The sequence below is a fragment of the Panthera onca genome, chromosome F2, assembly GCF_046562875.1.
Source record: "Panthera onca isolate mPanOnc1 chromosome F2, mPanOnc1 haplotype 2, whole genome shotgun sequence".
Classification (NCBI taxonomy): Eukaryota; Metazoa; Chordata; class Mammalia; order Carnivora; family Felidae; genus Panthera; species Panthera onca.
In genome coordinates, this window is record NC_138356.1 from 33219288 (window position 1) to 33237324 (window position 18037).

At 42.0% G+C, this 18037-nt stretch overlaps 1 protein-coding gene across 7 annotated transcripts in view; it reads left to right on the forward strand.

The window, feature by feature from the left end:
* The window catches only part of RALYL (RALY RNA binding protein like), a 708596-nt gene that overhangs the window by 640817 nt on the left and 49742 nt on the right, over positions 1 to 18037 (forward strand). For all 7 annotated transcript variants that reach the window (XM_060610811.3, XM_060610815.3, XM_060610814.3 and 4 more), the window contains one exon: positions 14133 to 14246. In XM_060610811.3, coding sequence (XP_060466794.1) covers positions 14133 to 14246 — 114 coding nt within the window. The remainder of the gene's footprint in view (positions 1 to 14132; positions 14247 to 18037) is intronic.

Below are 18037 nucleotides of genomic sequence, written 5' to 3' on the forward strand. Positions count from 1 at the left end.
TTCTTATCAGACATGACCCTGACCAGCCTGAGGGAAGTACTATATAGGCTGTCCTTCCACATATCCAGTATAGTCCACCTGGGGCCCACCATTCGATGGCCACATGGACATTGTCCTAGGCCTCTCAGAGATGAGAGGAGTTAGACAAGGGGTGGAGATCTGGCTCAATGTGATCTGGGGACCCCCACCATTGGGTTTCCTTGGCAGATGAGTTCTAAAATCTTTGGCCTAGGTACATTAAGCTTCCAATGGAGATGGTGAACCTTCTTCCCCACTAGGCAAGGCAGTTTTTCCCAATAATTTAGGTTTTGAGGAGCCAAACCCCAGTAGTAGGACTGGGGTATTTTGTTTCATCACAAGGTTCACAGGGATCTAATTCTCTAGCCTCCCGTGGCCTTTGATCCCCCATGTTAGTTCCCCCACATACACAGCAAGAAGAGATCTTCAGAGTCTGAGCTATAGTCTCTGCTAGGGCTAGAAACAAGTTCCTTGCTGTGACTGAAATGGGAAGGGGGCTACTTCTTATTTCATAGAAGGAGTGGAAGACTTGATGGGACATGGTTGGATGGGGGGTAGTGACTCTCTTGAAATATAGCATAGTCCCTGTGTCTCTGCCTTGCCAACAGATCCAGATGCCAATTTGGGTGCCCCATTGCCATTTGGGTTAATGATGGTAAAATTAACAGGGTTACAGGCCTTTGATTGACAACCTGATATAGCACCCCCCCCTTTTGAAGGAGTGCTGTTGTTGCCTTCTTTTTTCCAAGTAGCCCATGAAACACAGCTCCAGCTGGGGCATAAAAACTCAGGTATATAGGCACGTGAACTGTTTTCCTCACACATGTATTTGTCATTGAGTCAGTATTTCTTCTCCCAATCTAACCCTCCACATGGTATATATCAAGAGTCCTTGGGCCCTCTATGACAAGTGCCCACTTTTTTCATATGGCAAATGCCTCTGGGCCAATACCTACAACCACACATACATCAAACAGCATTGACATTGGTCATTTTGGGGTAGAAATTTGTGTCCAGCTGACCAAGGCCCCCCACTTGGTAGGATCAGACTTCTAACCAGTCTTCACTGGGGGTTTATTATGGGTCATAGCATGTGTATTGACTCTTCCATTGACAGATAGAATAGGTGGTCTTATTGTGTCTGCAAGTCCCCAGGACTTTTCCTTGGCATGAGAAGTGGGCATGGTATAGTAAGATCCAAGTGACTTCCTGGCCTGATCTGGTTATGTGACCATATGGGTCACCTAATGAGGAATCGAGGTCTACAGAAGGGGACCAGATTAGAAGCAACCAATACCAACAAAGCATCCTATCCACAAAGGGAAGGTGAGTGCTAACAGAAATCTCTCACCACACGTCCAACCAGCCAGGGTGGCCTCTGCCAATCCTATGGTGAAAAGTAGAGCAAGAATCACAAGAACAGTAAGAAACAAAGCAGGACAGTGCATCATCATAAGGAAACAGATACAGAAAATAAGGACAGTGTGTTTGTTCCACCAGATCGTTGATTCCTCAAGCTTCTGCTGTGTGTAGTCAGCTTCTGGAGTGACTAAAGCAGAGCTGCAGTCTCCCAGAGCCTCTGGAATTGCAGATTGCTTCTTCCGTATGGTCAGCTTGCATGGCATTGATGGATCAGGAATGCACTCCCAGTTTCAAAATGCCGACTTCACTCTGCTGTGGTGAATCCAGGGACCCACCTCAGCTACCTTTACTGCAGTAGGGGTGGACAAAATGACAGTGAGCAGGCCCCTCCAGAGGGGTTTTAGGGATTTGACATTCCACTCCTTCACCCAAACAGCATCTCCTGGTTTAAAGGGGTGAGCGTCTGTGGTCAGACTCACAGCTAATCGCTCCCTAACCCAGTGGCGTAAGGTGGTTAGGGTAGAGTCAAGAGCCCGCATCTGTTCCCTTAGGGTTAGATTGTCTATTTCATTTAGATCCTCCTTTATGCCCTTGATAATGGGGGGAGGGCAGCCATAAAGGATTTCATAAGGGCAGAATCCCGTCTGCTTTGGGGGGCTACACCTGATTCTTAACAAGGTGATTGGCAATGCCTGGTCCCAGTGTAGGTGGGTTTCCTGACATAGTTTACTTAATTGAAGCTTCAGGGTTCCATTCATTCGTTCCACCTTCCCAGAGCTCTGGGGTCAATATGCCATGTGTAACTTCCAGGTGATCTTTGGGATCTTTAACCCCTTTGCCACCAGCTGCACCAGCTCAGCCACAATTGCTGTCCCGTTATCTGATTCCATAGTGAGAGGGATCCCAAATCAAGGAATGATTTCTTTTATAAGAAGTTGGGCCACTTCATGTGCCTTTTCTATGCGAGTAGGAAGGTTTCCATCCAGCCTGAGAAAGTGCACACAAAAACCAACAGATATTTACAGCCTTGGACCTGGGAAAGCTCAGTGAAGTCCACCATGATATTTTCAAATGGGGTTCCCCCAACACTCTGCACCCTAGGGTAGGCCTTGGGTTCCTGATGTTATTCCTGGTTATTCCAGGCACACATTTCATATTGCTAGCATACTACTCAGGCTATGCTGGAGAGTCGAAGGATGTAGAAATGTCGTCTCAACGTAGTCTCGAGAGCTATCCCGGTAGTATGTGTTTCCTGATGGAACTTCTTGACAAAAGCTGGAGACAGGGCCTCAGGAATTGCTACTCAGCCATCTTCAAATTTCCCCCATCCACCTGGGAGGTAGCTTCCATTTTCAGTCTTAAACCAAGTACTCTCATGTTCTGAGTAATTAGGGTCCCATTCTGCCAGTGGACTAGGGAACAGTGCAGCAGTTAAAGCTGCTGATTCCACTGTTCCTTTGGAGGCTGCTAGCTTTGCCTCTCTGTCTGCCTTAGGGTTTGCAGCCATGGGGTCTTCCCTTGATGCATGCATCAATGCATGACTGCCACTCTTTTAGGGGCCCACACAGCGTCTAAGAGTTCAAGGATTTCCTTACTTTATGTCTTTTCCTCCTGAGGTTATTAGATCCTTCTCTTTACATAAAGCCCCGTGTACAGTGGAGGGTGGGATGGCATACTTAGAGTCTGTGTATATATTAACACATATCCCTGCCACCCGTTGGAGGGCTGGGGTTAATGCGATGAGCTCTGCCTTCTGTGCCAAAGTCCCCCTTGGCAGGGGTTTGGCTGATATAATAGAATTCAGGGTCACCATGGAGTACCCTGTAAGATGTTCTCCCTCTTTCACAAAACTGCTACCGTCAGAGAAACACTCAACATCGGATGCCCTTGAGGGGATGTCCCTCAAGTCTGTTCAGCTGGAGAACACCTCATCCATGACTTCAGTGCAGTCATGTTCTGGTTGACCTGGCCCCACAGGCAGTAGGGTTGCAGGGTTTAGGGTCTGCACTACTTCTAGATGAATGCACAGGTTTTCACATAGCATTCCCTGATATCTCATCATCTGGGCGTTGGTTAGCCAGTATTGTCCCCTGTACTCCATTAATGTCAATACTGAATGTAGCTCTCAGACTGTCAACTCTTGTCCCATAGTTAACTTGTCATCCTCAGACACTAAGAGGGCCCATAGGCAGGATAGCCAGCCTTGGGCAACAGAGTCAAGCTGCTTGAAGAGATATGCCACCGGGGGATGCCATGACCACAACATCTGGGTTACAACTCCTATTGCGACTCCAGTATGTTCATGAACATATAAGAAGAAGGGCTTGGACATGTCTGGGAGCCCCAGACCAGGCATGTTGGTGAGGGCCCGTTTGATCTCTTCAAAGGCCCTTTGCTGTACTTGCTCCCATAACAGAGGTTCCCACTCTCCCCTCTTTGTGGTCTCATAAAGGGGTTTTGCCAAGACTGAGAAGTTAGGTATTTAGATTCTACAGAAACCTGTGGCCCTGAGAAACTCCAGAACCTGATGTTGGGTCAACGTGACCAGGATTAAACAAACGGCTTGTTTTCTCTCTAGGCTGAGTTGGTGCTGCCCCTGGGAGAGGTGAAAGCCAAGGTACTTGACTTTCTTTTGACAGATTCGGGCCTTTTCCTTGAGACCTTATAGCCAGTGTCCCATGGGGGGGGGGGGGTGGTGGTAAGGAGCTGCCGAGTTCCTTCCATGTAATCCTCTTGAGACCTTCCAACCAGCAGTAAATCATCTACATACTGAAGCAGAATACAGCCATTTTGATCCACTGGGAAGGCTCTTAGGTCTGAGGCTACTGCCATGCCAAAAATAGTTGGGGAGTTTTTAAACCCCTGAGGCAATCTGGTCCAAGTCACCCGGACCTTGTCACCATTTTCAGGATTCTCCCACTGGAAGGTGAAGATCAGTTGACTCTGGGAGGCCAGTAGGATGCAGAAGAAGGCATCCTTGAAGTCTAGTCATATGAAGAAGGCAGCTTCGGCAGGGATAAGACCCAAGAGAGTGTATGGGTTCAGGACAATCAGGTGCAGGGTGACAGCAGCCTGGCTTATTGCATACAGATCTTGGATTGGCCGATAGTCACTGGTGCCCAGCTTCTGGACTGGTAGGAGAGGCATGTTCCAAGATGACTGACAGGGTGGGAGGATCCCATATTTTAGAAGTCTCTCCAGGTGCTTCTGTATTCCCATGTGTGCCTTACAAAGGATGAAATATTATTTTTGGAAAATGGGTCCTGCCCCTGGCTTTAGTTCTACAATTACTGGAGGTATGTTCTGGGCCAGTTCTGGTGAGTTGTCCTCACCCCACACCCCTAGTGCTCTGAAGAGAAGCTTAGGTCCCCATGAGACTGTAGAGGCACCATTGTTCCCCTTGGGGAATCATGAGAGTCATAATCTTTGCTTCTGGCTTTTGTAGGGTCAAAGCAGCTTGTCTGTGGGAGTTGAAAGTTATCTGGGCCTGCAGCTTTCCCAACAGGTCCCGACCCATTAAAGCCACGGGGCAGTCAGGGAGGTACAGGAATTCATGGATGATTTCATGCCCACCTAACCTGCATCTCCAAGGAAGCAGGACGGGATGGCATGTCCAACGGCCCATGGCCCCCACAATGGTGGCTTGTCTCTGTGAGAGGAGGCCCACGGGTTGGGTCACCTCGGGTGTTCCACCCCAGTATCTACCATGAAGTTGATGGGTTGGCCCCCCACATTCTTTTGGACCATAGGCTCTTGGCAGGCTAACAAAATAGAGCCCACTCTGTCTTAGTCCTCCTCATAGTCCTCCATGGCAGTTAGCCCCACAAAATCATCTTCGGGGGCCCCATGAGGTTGTGATGCTGGTTGGTACTGGCCCTGGACCATATGGCCTCTTTCTTTCTGTTTGGGGCCCTGCTGAGAATTAGTCAGCTGCAGAGTGCATTAATTTTTCCTGTGGACCTCCTGACAACAGTGAGCACAGTGATTCCATCCTAACTTTGATCCTGGGTGAGATGATCCTCCCTGCAATACCTTTTTGGCCCCAGCCCTGTCCCTGTGGGGCACCTTTCTGGGAGATTTCCAACTGCTCCATCAAGGCAGCAGCTAACAAGTCTACCTTTTTCTGCATCTTCTGGCATTCTTCCCTCCACCCCACCTGGTCACGGTTGACAAACACCTTAGTTGCTACTTCCAGCAACTGACTGGCATTCATGCCAGCAAAACTCTCTAGCTTTTGCAGCTTGTGCCGGATGTCCCCTTGTGCCTGACCTATGAAAGCTGCATTGACTGTCTGTTGGTTGACAGGCACCTCTGGATCAAAAGGGACGTAGAGATGAAATGCCCCATATAGTCTCTCATAGAACTGGCTCAGGCTCTCCTTGGGTCCCTGGAACACTTTTGATGTTTTGCTGATATTCATGTCCTCTTCCCCCATTCCTTCATGCCATTTAGAAGGGCTTCTTGATGCTATCCAGTCTTTGCGAGCCCTCCATCTACACTTGAGTCATTTGGGTTCCATTTGGGGTCCTCCCCAGGCAGGTGAGCCCAAGCATAAACCTGAGTGTCTAGCATCGCAGCAGGGGCATTCTCCTTCAACCATTTTAGGGCTGCCTGAATAATTTGGCAATGCTCCTCCATGTCAAAGAGGGTCAGGAGGAGTTGGCAGCAGTCTGTCCAGGTAGGTTTATGGGTTTGAATTATGGACTGCATTAGTTCAATCACAGCATGGGGCTTCTCCATATAGGTGGGAGTCTGGTGCTTCCAATTTAGGAGGTCTGTAGTGGTAAAGGATTGGTACAGAAAAACACGCTGGCCTTCTCAGATCTAGCCTTCCTGGTAAATAGGTCCCCTAGTTCCCCTCAGTGGCATCTGTAGGGCTCCCCAGTGTTGCTGCAAGAAGGGACTGTCTCCACTGGCCTGATCTTCTAATCGCCCTCCAGGAGGGGTGTATGAGGTTAGGACCAGTGGTCTGGGCAAACCAGTCACATCTGGAGAGGCCAGTGGAGCTAAAGGTGGCAAGGCCTCAAGACTAGAGGCCGGCTCTGGTGGGGTTTTGGCCCCCAGGGCAGCTGGAGGCTCAGGTGGCAATGAGGGGTACAGTGAGGCATATGGCAGTGGGGTCCCCTCATAGTCTCTCCCAACAGTATGGTTTTTCAGTTTTTGGCCGGCATTTGGAGGAAGCCGTGACATGAGCCATCATAACTTTACAGTTCTCTTCAATACAGACTTTTAGCCAAGGTGGGTGGAATAGGACAAGGTCTTGCCAACAAACAATGTAAGGAAATTGGGTGGGGTGGCCTGGATCCCCCACAATGACTCTGAGCACTTAACTAGTTCCTTATCAAGTGAGCCCTCAAAGGGCCAGCCCACCCCGAATGATGGTCAGTCAATTTCACAGAATTTCCAGAGCTTTCTAGGAGTAAATTTCACACCCTAATCTCCTGAATATCCCTTTTTGAAATTCCTCAACATACACTCTAGGGGAGTCAGTTTACTCTGTTTTCCACCCATTTCCTCCCCCTAACAGACAACTTTCATACACAAGAGAGGGAAAAGGGAGAAGGGAGGGACTAATTTGGAGAGGACACACACTCCCTTTGTCCATTTCCGGCTGCTCTCCTCTCAGAGATATTTCAGGCACTTGTTAGCATTAGTGGGTTCAGTATCAAGCCCTGACCCGGATCAGGGACCCCAGAGGAAGTGTGACGCTGCCCTAAGCCATATGAGGTCACCATGGAACCATGGATCAGGACTCAACACTAGCTTCATCCCATTGGTCAGGTCAAAACCTTTCGTCTGTCTCATTCACACACAGTCACACAGTGACTTCAACCCACTGCCCAGCTCCCAGAACCTTAGAGTTGTGGTTTCATTTCTTATGGAACTACTCAGGCAGCTCTGGGAGATGATCAGGCTCCCCTTCTGCCTCTTAGGGGCAGGTCTACCAAAACAAACCCAGATTCTTACCAGTCTGATGGGTGGTACTCCCTGATTTCGTTCCTGGGCCTCACCAGGTTCCTTTGTTCATCTGGGGACCTCACCCCAGCATGCCAGGGGTGGCTAGTCTCCTACTGATTGAGCAGTCTGCTGGAGACAGGTGAGGTCACCTCTCCTGGTGACCCGAGATTCACACCCCAGCGACAAGGGAGGTGAAACACCATCCGCACCTCCCAGGTGAGCCCCCACGAAATGTAGCAGTGAGTCAAACACAGAGAGTCGAGACACCGATGCTTTTCTTTCCAGGAAGCAGCTTTATTCGTGCCAGTACAGGCTCAGTGGGCTAAGACCCAAAAGACTGAGCCTAAAGCTCAGCAGAGGGTTACCTTTTATACAATTTTGTTCCTTTGTCTCCCGTATACGGTAACATACAGTCTGAATGGGCAGTCTATGTTACAGAGTCCTGAGGAAGGTCACGCCTGCCCACATAGCCAGGTTGCTTTCCCTTGTCTTGAGGTTTTCACCACATTTCTTACAGAGGGGCTGTACCACAAAATGAACAAAGAAGAGAGACAAACAAAAACAAAACAAAACAAAATTCTTTTTTTTTTTAATTTTTTTTTAATGATCATGACCTGAGCCGAAGTCGGAAGCTCAACCAACTGAGCCACCCAGGCACCCCAAAACAAACAAAAAAAATTCTTAAATACAAAGAACACACTGATGGTCACCAGAGGGGAGGTGATGGGGGGATGGGTGGAATAGATAAAGGGGACCAAGAGTACACTTGTCATGATGAGCATTGAGTACTGTATAAAATTCTTGAATCATTATATTGTACACCTGAAACTAATATAACAATGTATGTTACTTATATGCAAATTTAAAAAATTAACAATTTTAAATGTACTTACTCCCTAGCCAGGTCTTCCCTAACTTCTTGTATGCATCTTTTTTTAAAAAAAAATTTTTTTAACATTTATTTATTTTTGAGACAGAGAGACAGAGCATGAACGGGGGAGGGGCAGAGAGAGAGGGAGACACAGAATCGGAAGTAGGCTCCAGGCTCTGAGCCATCAGCCCAGAGCCCGACACGGGGCTCGAACTCACAGACCACGAGATCGTGGCCTGAGCTGAAGTCGGACGCTCAACCAACTGAGCCACCCAGGCGCCCCCTTGTATGCATCTTATATTCATAAACAAATAAAATGTATTTGTTTGTTGTCTTCTTCCACTGCTAGATGGAAGTTCCATCATTTCAGGGACTTTTGTCTCTTGTTTATGAATATATCCCCAGCTCTTGGGAGCGAACCAGACAATAACAGATCTTCATGAATACAGTTGAATAAATGTGTTCAACACTTGAGTCAAAAATGAGAGCAGTTCCTGTTTTTGTCAAGGAGAGAGATTTTTAATTTTTTTAATGTTTATTTTTTGGGGGGCAGAGTATGAACAGGGGAGGGGTAGAGAGAGAAGGAGACATAGAATCCAAAGCAGATCAGGCTCTGATCTGTCAGCACAGAGCCCAGCGTGGGGCTTGAACTCACAAACCACAAGATAATGACCTGAGCAGATGTCAGATGCTTAACCCACTGAGCCACCCAGGCACCCTAGCAAGAGAGATTTTTTTTAAAGAAGAGATCATTTAAAGTGTCATCTGAAGAAAGAGGATGAGTTTATTAAAGAAGAGGATCAAGTTTGATAATGACTTTACTCTCTAGGAAACATTTGAGCTGAGGATTTAAAAATTAAATGGCATTTACCAGGTAGAGGAGATGAGAGTGTAGGGCAGACAAATAAAAACAACAAAAACATAGCTATAGATGTCTAAAAACACAAGATACATTCAAGAAACAATGAACAGTTGTGAGTAGAGCCTAAATTAATTAGAAAGGCAAGCCTAAATTAATTAGAAAGAGTCAAGGGAACGTAATTTGGAGCTGATTGGGAAGTAAAGCAATTTTCTCAAATTCTCAAATCAATAAAGTTTAAATTGTAAAATTCATAACCTTTAGTAATTGGCTCTCATTTTCCCAAGCCCCTAACTTGTCTACATTGGGTTGCTTTTGCATAACAGTTATGTAACAGCAAGTTGATTAAAAGTATTCTGCATTATTCTTAATAAAAAATACTCCTGACTCTCACAATCTAATACTCTACCTAAAAATAAAGACACTATGGTCTATACAATGTATCTTTGAAAATGAGGATTATGGATTTCGAAGAATTAAGGTGGAATTAGGGAAGAATGCAAAAGTGTGGTTGCCAAAGTTATGTGTGCTTATTCTTTTATCATAGTGCTTCTGATTAAGAAACAGTATGTTTCCACGCTGATTTTCTTCTTGCACTTCTTGCAATCTCTCCATTAGACATTCAATTCCAATTTACTGTCTGGTACATACACAAAGCTTTAAATAAGATTTGTTGGTTAGGTTGAAATTGCATCCAGTGACCCTACCTACTTATGCACATACCTACAAATTTTCTGGAATTTGCTAATTTCTTCCCATGTGTAAGACACTGGGTTAAATTCTCTTAAACATGCAAGGAGAAAAAGAGAGAAAGAAAGAGAAAAGGGAAAAAAAGAAATAGAGAAAGAGAAAGGAAGGAAATGAAGGAGGGAAGAAGGAAGGAAGGAAGGAAGGAAGGAAGGAAGGATGGAAGGAAGGAAGGAAGGAAGAAAGAAAAAGAAGGAATTGGATGCTTTCTCTCCATTCAAGGCAGTTTGGTTGTTGAGAGCCTATGATGTGATAAATCCATTAATATGTCTTCTTCAAACAGCTGTCTAAAATTTCTTCTTTTTCAAATGTTGCCTTGTCAGAGATCAAAATAATTTCTTAATCTGCAGTCTGAATAATTTTTTATGGTTCTGGTTAATGATGAAAAGACAAAGTTTTCAGTAGGTACTAACATAATTTACAATCTCTTCTGAAACCTGTTAATACATTTTCTAATTATGGAGGACAGACTTCAAAGCCCAGGACCTCATGGTATGCATCAGGAGCTTCATCAGTCAGTAAGAGAAGAAGGAATTTATTAAACACAGAAAATAGTCAAAAGCATGACTCCTGAAATTCTTCAGTGTCTAATCAGGCCTTCACTCTCCAGAAGCTCACAATTTAATATGAAAAGTGTACATACTAAGTAAAAATCAATACACAGTATGTGTCTAGCGGTAATTATGAAATGCCACTAAATAAATTATAGATGAGAGATGCACCTTCCAGAGGGTTACTCAAAGAAGAATCCACAGGAGAGGCAAGACTTAAATGAAGCCCTAAAAGGCATATAGGATTTTAATAGATATATTTGCAGGATAGAGAGTCTTTGCTGGGATAAACATATAAATAATAATAATAGCAATAATAATAATAGTCATAGAAATAGTATCTTCTGCTACTACCATTTACTGGGCTTGATGATGTTCTGGGCATGGTGCTAAGTGCTTTATATGAATTACCTCATTAGGTTTTTATGACAAGCTTCTAAAGTAGAGAATGGAAATTGCAGATGTTGAACCTGAATCCTAGTGATTAAGAGTGACTTTCTAAAGGGACATAGAGGTGAACTAGAGTCTATCTGGTTCCATGCACTATTTGAGTAAGCACTAAGATTATCTGTTCAAGTGAAGAGTTTGCTTTGAGAGGAAATGGAATCTATAGCTGGAAATATACTTTGGAGCAGACCCTGAATACCAGTTTATAGCATTTGTGCACATGTGTGTGGGTTTCTGGCCTTTTTCCTATAGAAATGGGAACACTGTAGAAGTGTTCTGTAGGAAAGGTTTATGACTTATAACTATCACTATGAAGGCACTATGCAGTAGACTGGGCAAATTGAAGGCAGAAGCCCAATTGAGAGTGTGCAGAAAATGAACGGGGAAAAAAGATGTGAAAAGAAATGAAAATGAACTGGAATACTTTGGACCCTTAATTCTGAACTCATTTTTATTTTTTGGAAAAGTATCAGAAACCTAAGTTGCAGAGATTTGAAAATTTTTAAGTTTAGAAATCTATACTTGTAAAACATGCATCTATTTTGATGGAGTAGGGGATTAATGTAATCTGCGGTGCAGCAGAGAAATGGTTAACAGGAGCCCCATGCCCACCCCACCCCCCAAGAAAAAAAGGCAGAGAAAAGTTTGAGAGGGAATCACATGAGCTATAGAGGTGGCTCATCTCAGGAACTCCATCCTGAAACCGACACATTAGCACAGAACCACACCCAATCTATAGATTGTGAATCCAACTGAAGAAAGGTAGAAACAGGACTATAACCAACTAGGCCAGGTAAGTGGCAGCCTTCTTCCAAGGATAGCACTGAAATGCAATAAGAAAATAGCTTTCCCAGTTGCTCAAGAAGCAGCCAAAACGATTTTGAAGCCTTGTTTTTCAAGACCTTGAGGATCCTTTGCTGCTAGCCATTCCAAGACTGAAGCCAGGCAACTTGCACAGGCTGGAAATGTTCGGCATTTCCTGGTAAAGACAGGAAAAAGCAAACAGAACCTGTCCAGATTACATCCTTATTACCTCTAAGCTTAAATACCATGGACTAATTAAACTCAAATTTTATAATGGACTGACTTTGATCTTAAAAGGGGTTCCTACAGTGCTAGACTTGAGTCTAGACTTAAAGCCAGCCTTGACTCCCTGGACACTGGTAAGTTCCTACTTGGTGAGCCTAGATTTCTAGTGGTTTGTAATGTAGTTTCTAAAAAATGGGGCATTGGTGGGGTTTTTGTTTATTTTTTAAGGAGATAGATAAATTAAAATTAGTCAACTGCATTTCTGAGCTGAGAAGTGGCTCTACTTACTAAAACATCTATTCTATTAGTTTCCAGCCACAGTCCCATTTCTGCTGCATTGAAATCTAATGCTATAAGATAAAATATTTTCTATTAAATTTGATAGGTTTAAGTAAAACTACATGACATGCTTCCATCAAAGGAAATAAAAATCATTCTTCAAAGTGGAATCAATTTGCAATTGTGACAGATGATGTTTTTCAAATTTAGCTGCAGTTCCACAATGGTACTTTGATGTCTCTGAAATAATTGACATAAGGAGCAATTCTCTATTTTAAACTGTGTTCTACTTTCAGTTTGGTTCTTTATAATAGGAACACTCCACAGGGTCCTGGATTCTTGCAGTTTTTATTTTGCAAACTACTTTACATCATAAATAAAAAGCTTCTTTTTATAAAAAATGTCTGATTTTATAATAGAAAATGTTCTCTCATTTTTATATTGGAAATAATCTGTTCTTCCTTTGAGCAATTAATGTATATTGGTGCATAAGTTATCATGTATATTATCTCATATATCTTAGTTGACAAATATCTCCATTCCAAGCAAGCATAGATTGCATTTAGTTTTTATTAATTATAATTTTTTCCTGGAAACTAAAGAATTAAACTAAACACTCAGTTTCCTCCAAAATTTCTCGGAAATATCCAAGCTGAGATCATCATAAACTTGAAAGCAAAAGTGACAGAGAAGAATTAATAGGCTGAAATCAAGATCTGTGCCCCAGATCTTGAAGCATCTTTGCTGAGGCATGGCTACCTGAAAACCCTGAAAACTTTTCAGTAGGTACTGAAAGTTCATAGGCAGATGTAGATGTTCTGTAGTGATAGCTTTGAAATCTTTAATACTCTGGTTCTTGTGGGTTCATGGCAAATTTTCCAATGGTTCTCAGAAAAAGGAGAAAATAAGAACAGTGCTGCAATGAATTTTTCATAAACATAAATATATTTATTGAAACGATTGTCCTTTACATAGGAGATTGTCCTTTTCTTAAGCCCTTTCTTTACAAAATAATTGTTAGGTTGATAGTAGGATGTTTGTTGTTGTTAACATTTTACTTGGTAAAATGAAAGGTTGCCAATCTTGTGTTAGTCCTACTTGTTTTTCTTTGTTTTTTTTAAATTTTTTCAATGTTTATTTTTTGAGAGAGAGACAGAGAGAGACAGAGCACGAGCAGGGGAGGGCCAGAGAGAGAGGAACACACAGAATCTGAAGCAGGCTCCAGGCTCTGAGCCGTCAGCACAGAGCTCGACGCAGAGCTTGAACTCTCTAACCGTGAGATCATGACCTGAACTAAAGTGGACGCTTAACCGACTGAGCCCTCCAGAGCCCCCCACTTGTTTTTCTTTGAAGCCATGCTAAATACCAGTGGGAACTTTAGTGAATCTCCTTCCTTCCAGCCCCACGGCTTAAAAGGGGGCATGTACAACCCATTGCCTCACTTTAAAAAAAAAAAAAAAAAAAAAGAGTAGGTGACGTGGCAAGAGTTCTGTTAGACTTCTCTAGCATCTAACATTTCTTTAGAGGATAAGTATTATATCCTGGTTTCAATAAAATACCAGGGAACTAGATTTAAGAATGTCATTGACCTCTCAAATATGTATTACAACATAGATCTCAAAGCAGCATTAACATACCTGTCGTGATTTTATCATTCTTCAAGCTGAATCCATTTTACAGTGCAGATTAACTCTACTATTTGCCAAAACTGAGTTTAGTATCATTTAGTTATTTGATAAGCTGTTTCTGGGTTACTCTGTCCCTTTGCCTAACAGTGAAAAGATGAAATGCCAGTATATCAAATGCTCACGTCACTGAAAATCACTGTAATTCCCAATGTCATCTGGTACTCTAGGATCACTGGAAGGAACAAGAAACCAATGAGACTGAAAAGTATCCTATGTGATTTGACATAGTCTTGAGAAAACACGGGGTGTCTGTGACTTGTGTTTTCCATGAGTCGTGGTACATTTGACGTTCTATTGCTTTCTTTCCCTTTTCCCCTTTCCAGTGAAGTCAGATGAGTTACAGACAATCAAGAAAGAATTAACCCAGATCAAAACGAAAATTGACTCCTTGCTAGGGCGCCTGGAGAAAATTGAGAAGCAGCAGAAGGCGGAGGCAGGTAAGTGAAAAGGATCTGTGGCCACAGACACGTCGGAATTAAACCAGTGAAACACTGTCAATCACAGGGACAGCTCAGGGCCGGGGGGACACTGGCTGAGTTTAACAGTTTAATACAGATACGTGAATAAAGTCTTTGAGCCAAGAGTTGCAACAATGCAATCTAAGTTTTTACTGTTTGGAGAACATGAACCAATTTGTCTAAAATTCATATTTTTTAAAAAGAAAAAATATTTTGATAATAATAATAATTATATCATAATTACAAGTTAATATCTCAATATCAAGCAACTTTAAGAAAATAAAACCAATTAATGGAATAACACTGTCAGACTAAAATAATATTCATATTTAAATAAACAAACTGCAGAAATATAACAGATTTCAAAAACAGTGATCATAAAGCCCAGCTCCTGCGTTGCTACAACCCTGCAAAACTTCAGTACCCAGTTTCAGGATCCTCAAAATCAAGAGCATGTCCCTGACCACCCGCGGCCAAGTCATTTGATTATATCTTTTATAACTTAATGTTCCCTTCTCCTTTGAATTATCAGCCTTGACCCTATTTGTATTCTAATACAATTCTAATGCCCTTGTCATGTGGTTACAGATATTTTTTAAATCACAGAATATGAGAACTGGGATAAAGTTGGAGATGAGCGAGTGCACATCGTGTTCTGCAAGGCCTCACATGCCTCAGAGGCTCCCTGGAGATAAGATGAAGGTTAGAAGGAGGCCCGGGAGGTAGATGAATTCTTGCTTCCTCTAAATTCAGCCCTTGTTCTACCTGCATCTATTTTAAATATTGGGATTCAACATAAGGCTTCATATTCTAAAAGAGCTTCACTTTTTAAAAAATAAAAAATATAGTTTTGAAAGGCATGGATCAAATCCAGCCTCCTCATTTCAGAGACAAAAATACAAAGATTCAGGGAGGTAAACTGATTTTTCCATAGTCACCTAACTAGTGAGTGATAGACCTAGGTCTCGAACCCAGGTCTCATGAGTGAATCCAGTGCCCTTCCCATTTGTAGTTTCAATCTCAGGTTCCACTCAGGGCCTGGTCCCAGGATCTCACTGACGTGACACTACTTGGATTACTCTTAATTGATGAGAACTGGTGGGGATCCTGCAGCCCCTGAGCTACAGCAAAGAGGAACCTGCCTACTCATTCACCGTACCACTGGGGTGACGACCAGAGCTTTTACCTCCTGCCAATGAGCCATATAGGACTCAAGAATGAAAAGAAGCCAGATGTGAGTTGGTGGTATAGCATAATGAATGAGAGATATAAACTCTGGTTCAGATTCTCACATGCCAGTGACTGAGCCTTCTCCTTTATAGAATGAAGATAATAATCCCCACCTCACTTTGTGAGAAACAAATAAAATATCACATGTAACTTATATGGCACAGTAATTAGCACAGAGTAAAGACTCAGTAATTAGAGCTGTTTGGCATTGGTACTAACACAAGCATATAACTGCAAATGAACATTTCCTACTGTTTTCACACAACCCATTTTTTTAAAAACATGAGCCATATACCTAGCATGTGGCAGATTCTCACCAATGTGAATGTGAAAAAATAGATAATACAGAATTGTTTTTATTAAAAATTTCTATTATCAGCATATTTTCTACTATAAAAAGATATGGGCAAAAGATTTGAGTGAACATTTTTCTAAAGAAGACAAACAGATGGCCATCAGGTGCATGAAAAGATGCTCAGCATCACTAATCACCAGGGAAATGCAAACCGAGACCACAAAGTAATATTACATCACACTTGTTAGAATGACTAGTATCAAAAAGACAAGAAACAAGTGCTGGTGAGGATGTGGAGAAAACGGAACCCTTGTGCACCATGGGAAGGATTGTAACTTTCCACTATGGAAAACAGTATGGAGGTTCCTCAAAAGATAAAAAATAGAACTTCCATATTATCCAGTAATCACACTACTGAGCATTTATTTGAAAAAAAAACAAAAAACAAAAAAAAAACAAAAAACAAAACACTGCCTACACTTCTTAATAGAGAAATTTAGATTTTAGGATGTTTTTTTATATGCTGTCTATGGCAGTAATGTAAAGTGTTTCTGTGACTGAACTATCCTGTGATGTTGCCTAAATCAATATTTCCCTTTGAGGAACTTTTGTGAAATTCGTTATTATGTAAAACAACCCTTACAGCAAAGGACTTTGATAACCAATTTGCACTTCAGTTTAAAGGATTATGGAGAACTCATTTAAATATAAATCACCTCAAAGAGAAAAATGTGATCCTTATTCTATCATATTATACCTTCCAGTTTCCTGCAATGAATAATACCTTTCACTTATCTTCTTGGGAGATCATCTATAAATGTAACGCCAAAATTCAAAGCTTGCATTTTCTTTTCATGAGAGGCTGTCACCTTATTTTTGTACGTGTTTAAACTTTCCCAGTCATGAGACATTTATTTTTAAAATGATAGGCTTAGTCTTTTGATATTTATGTCTTTCTTACTTTAACATGTTAGGAAGAAAATGGAATTATTTAATTTGTAATTTCATTCACTTAGCAATTGTCTCCTGAACAGCATTTGTATTTAATGGAGATAAGGTGATTACTTTCTATATTTTCTTTATGAAAAGAAAAGTCTTTCCTTGTAAGGAAAGACTCAAGATTAGGTTATAGAAAGTGGCAAGAAATATGATAAAATTCTTAAAAAATACTCCATATCTCCTTACTAAATTTAAGGGAGCACTCATTTTAATGCTTACTCTGTTGCAAACTAATTATCTGCTGGCTAACTAACATTTACTCTTCATTATTACTCTTTCATACATCTCCCATTCCCAGTCTTAGTTATTTGATAATGAAAGTATCCAGCACAGGGGCACCTGGATGGCTCAGTCAGTTAAGCATTCCATTTGGGCTCAGGGCATGATCTCGCAGTTCATCGTTCGAGCCCTGCATTGGGCTCTGTGCTGACTGCTCAGAGCCTGGAGCCTGCTTCAGATTCTGTCTCCCTCACTCTCTACCCCTACCCCGCTCGTGCTTTGTCTCTCTTTCAAAGATAAAAAATAAATACTACCCAAAACTTTTGAAAAAAAAAAAAAAAAAAAACAAAGTTTCCAGCATAAAATACTGACAGGAAATGGAAGATCATGAACCAAAGATGGGGAAAACCACACAACATGGAGATTGTACAGTATTCGAGTCATAGTATCATTTTTTTTCTTCTTTGTTTGTAGTGAATTTCTAAGCTATGAGGAATAATTGTAATGAAGTATCATTACTTGATTTTGTATTCTATATACTGACTAATAGATATTTGTATGGCATCCTGTCTCTTTCTTTGAGATTGTAAGCTTCCTGAGCACATGGTCATGTCTTCTCTTCCTTTTCTAACTCTTTCCAACATGTACTATGTACCAGGCACAACCTCGCAAGTCATTTAACTTCTCTAGGTCTCAACCCCTCAAATGTAAACTAGAGGAATGATTATGACCTCAAACATAAATCCCAACTTTTAAGCTACAAATAGTATGAATCCATAATGCATATGTTATTATTTTCTATTGAATAATTCAATTAACATAACTTTGGAATGTAGTGACTATGTAGATTATTGAAAACAACAAATAACACATATCAATTTAACCTACAACTGTGCCTCATTCCTAGATGATTCTTTTAAAAGAGCCACATGTAAATGGCCACATATGAATGGCACGATTTATATGTGGTTTGCACAGTGATGTTAAATGACCAAAAGGGATAAAAGAAGCAAGAAGGAAAACTAGA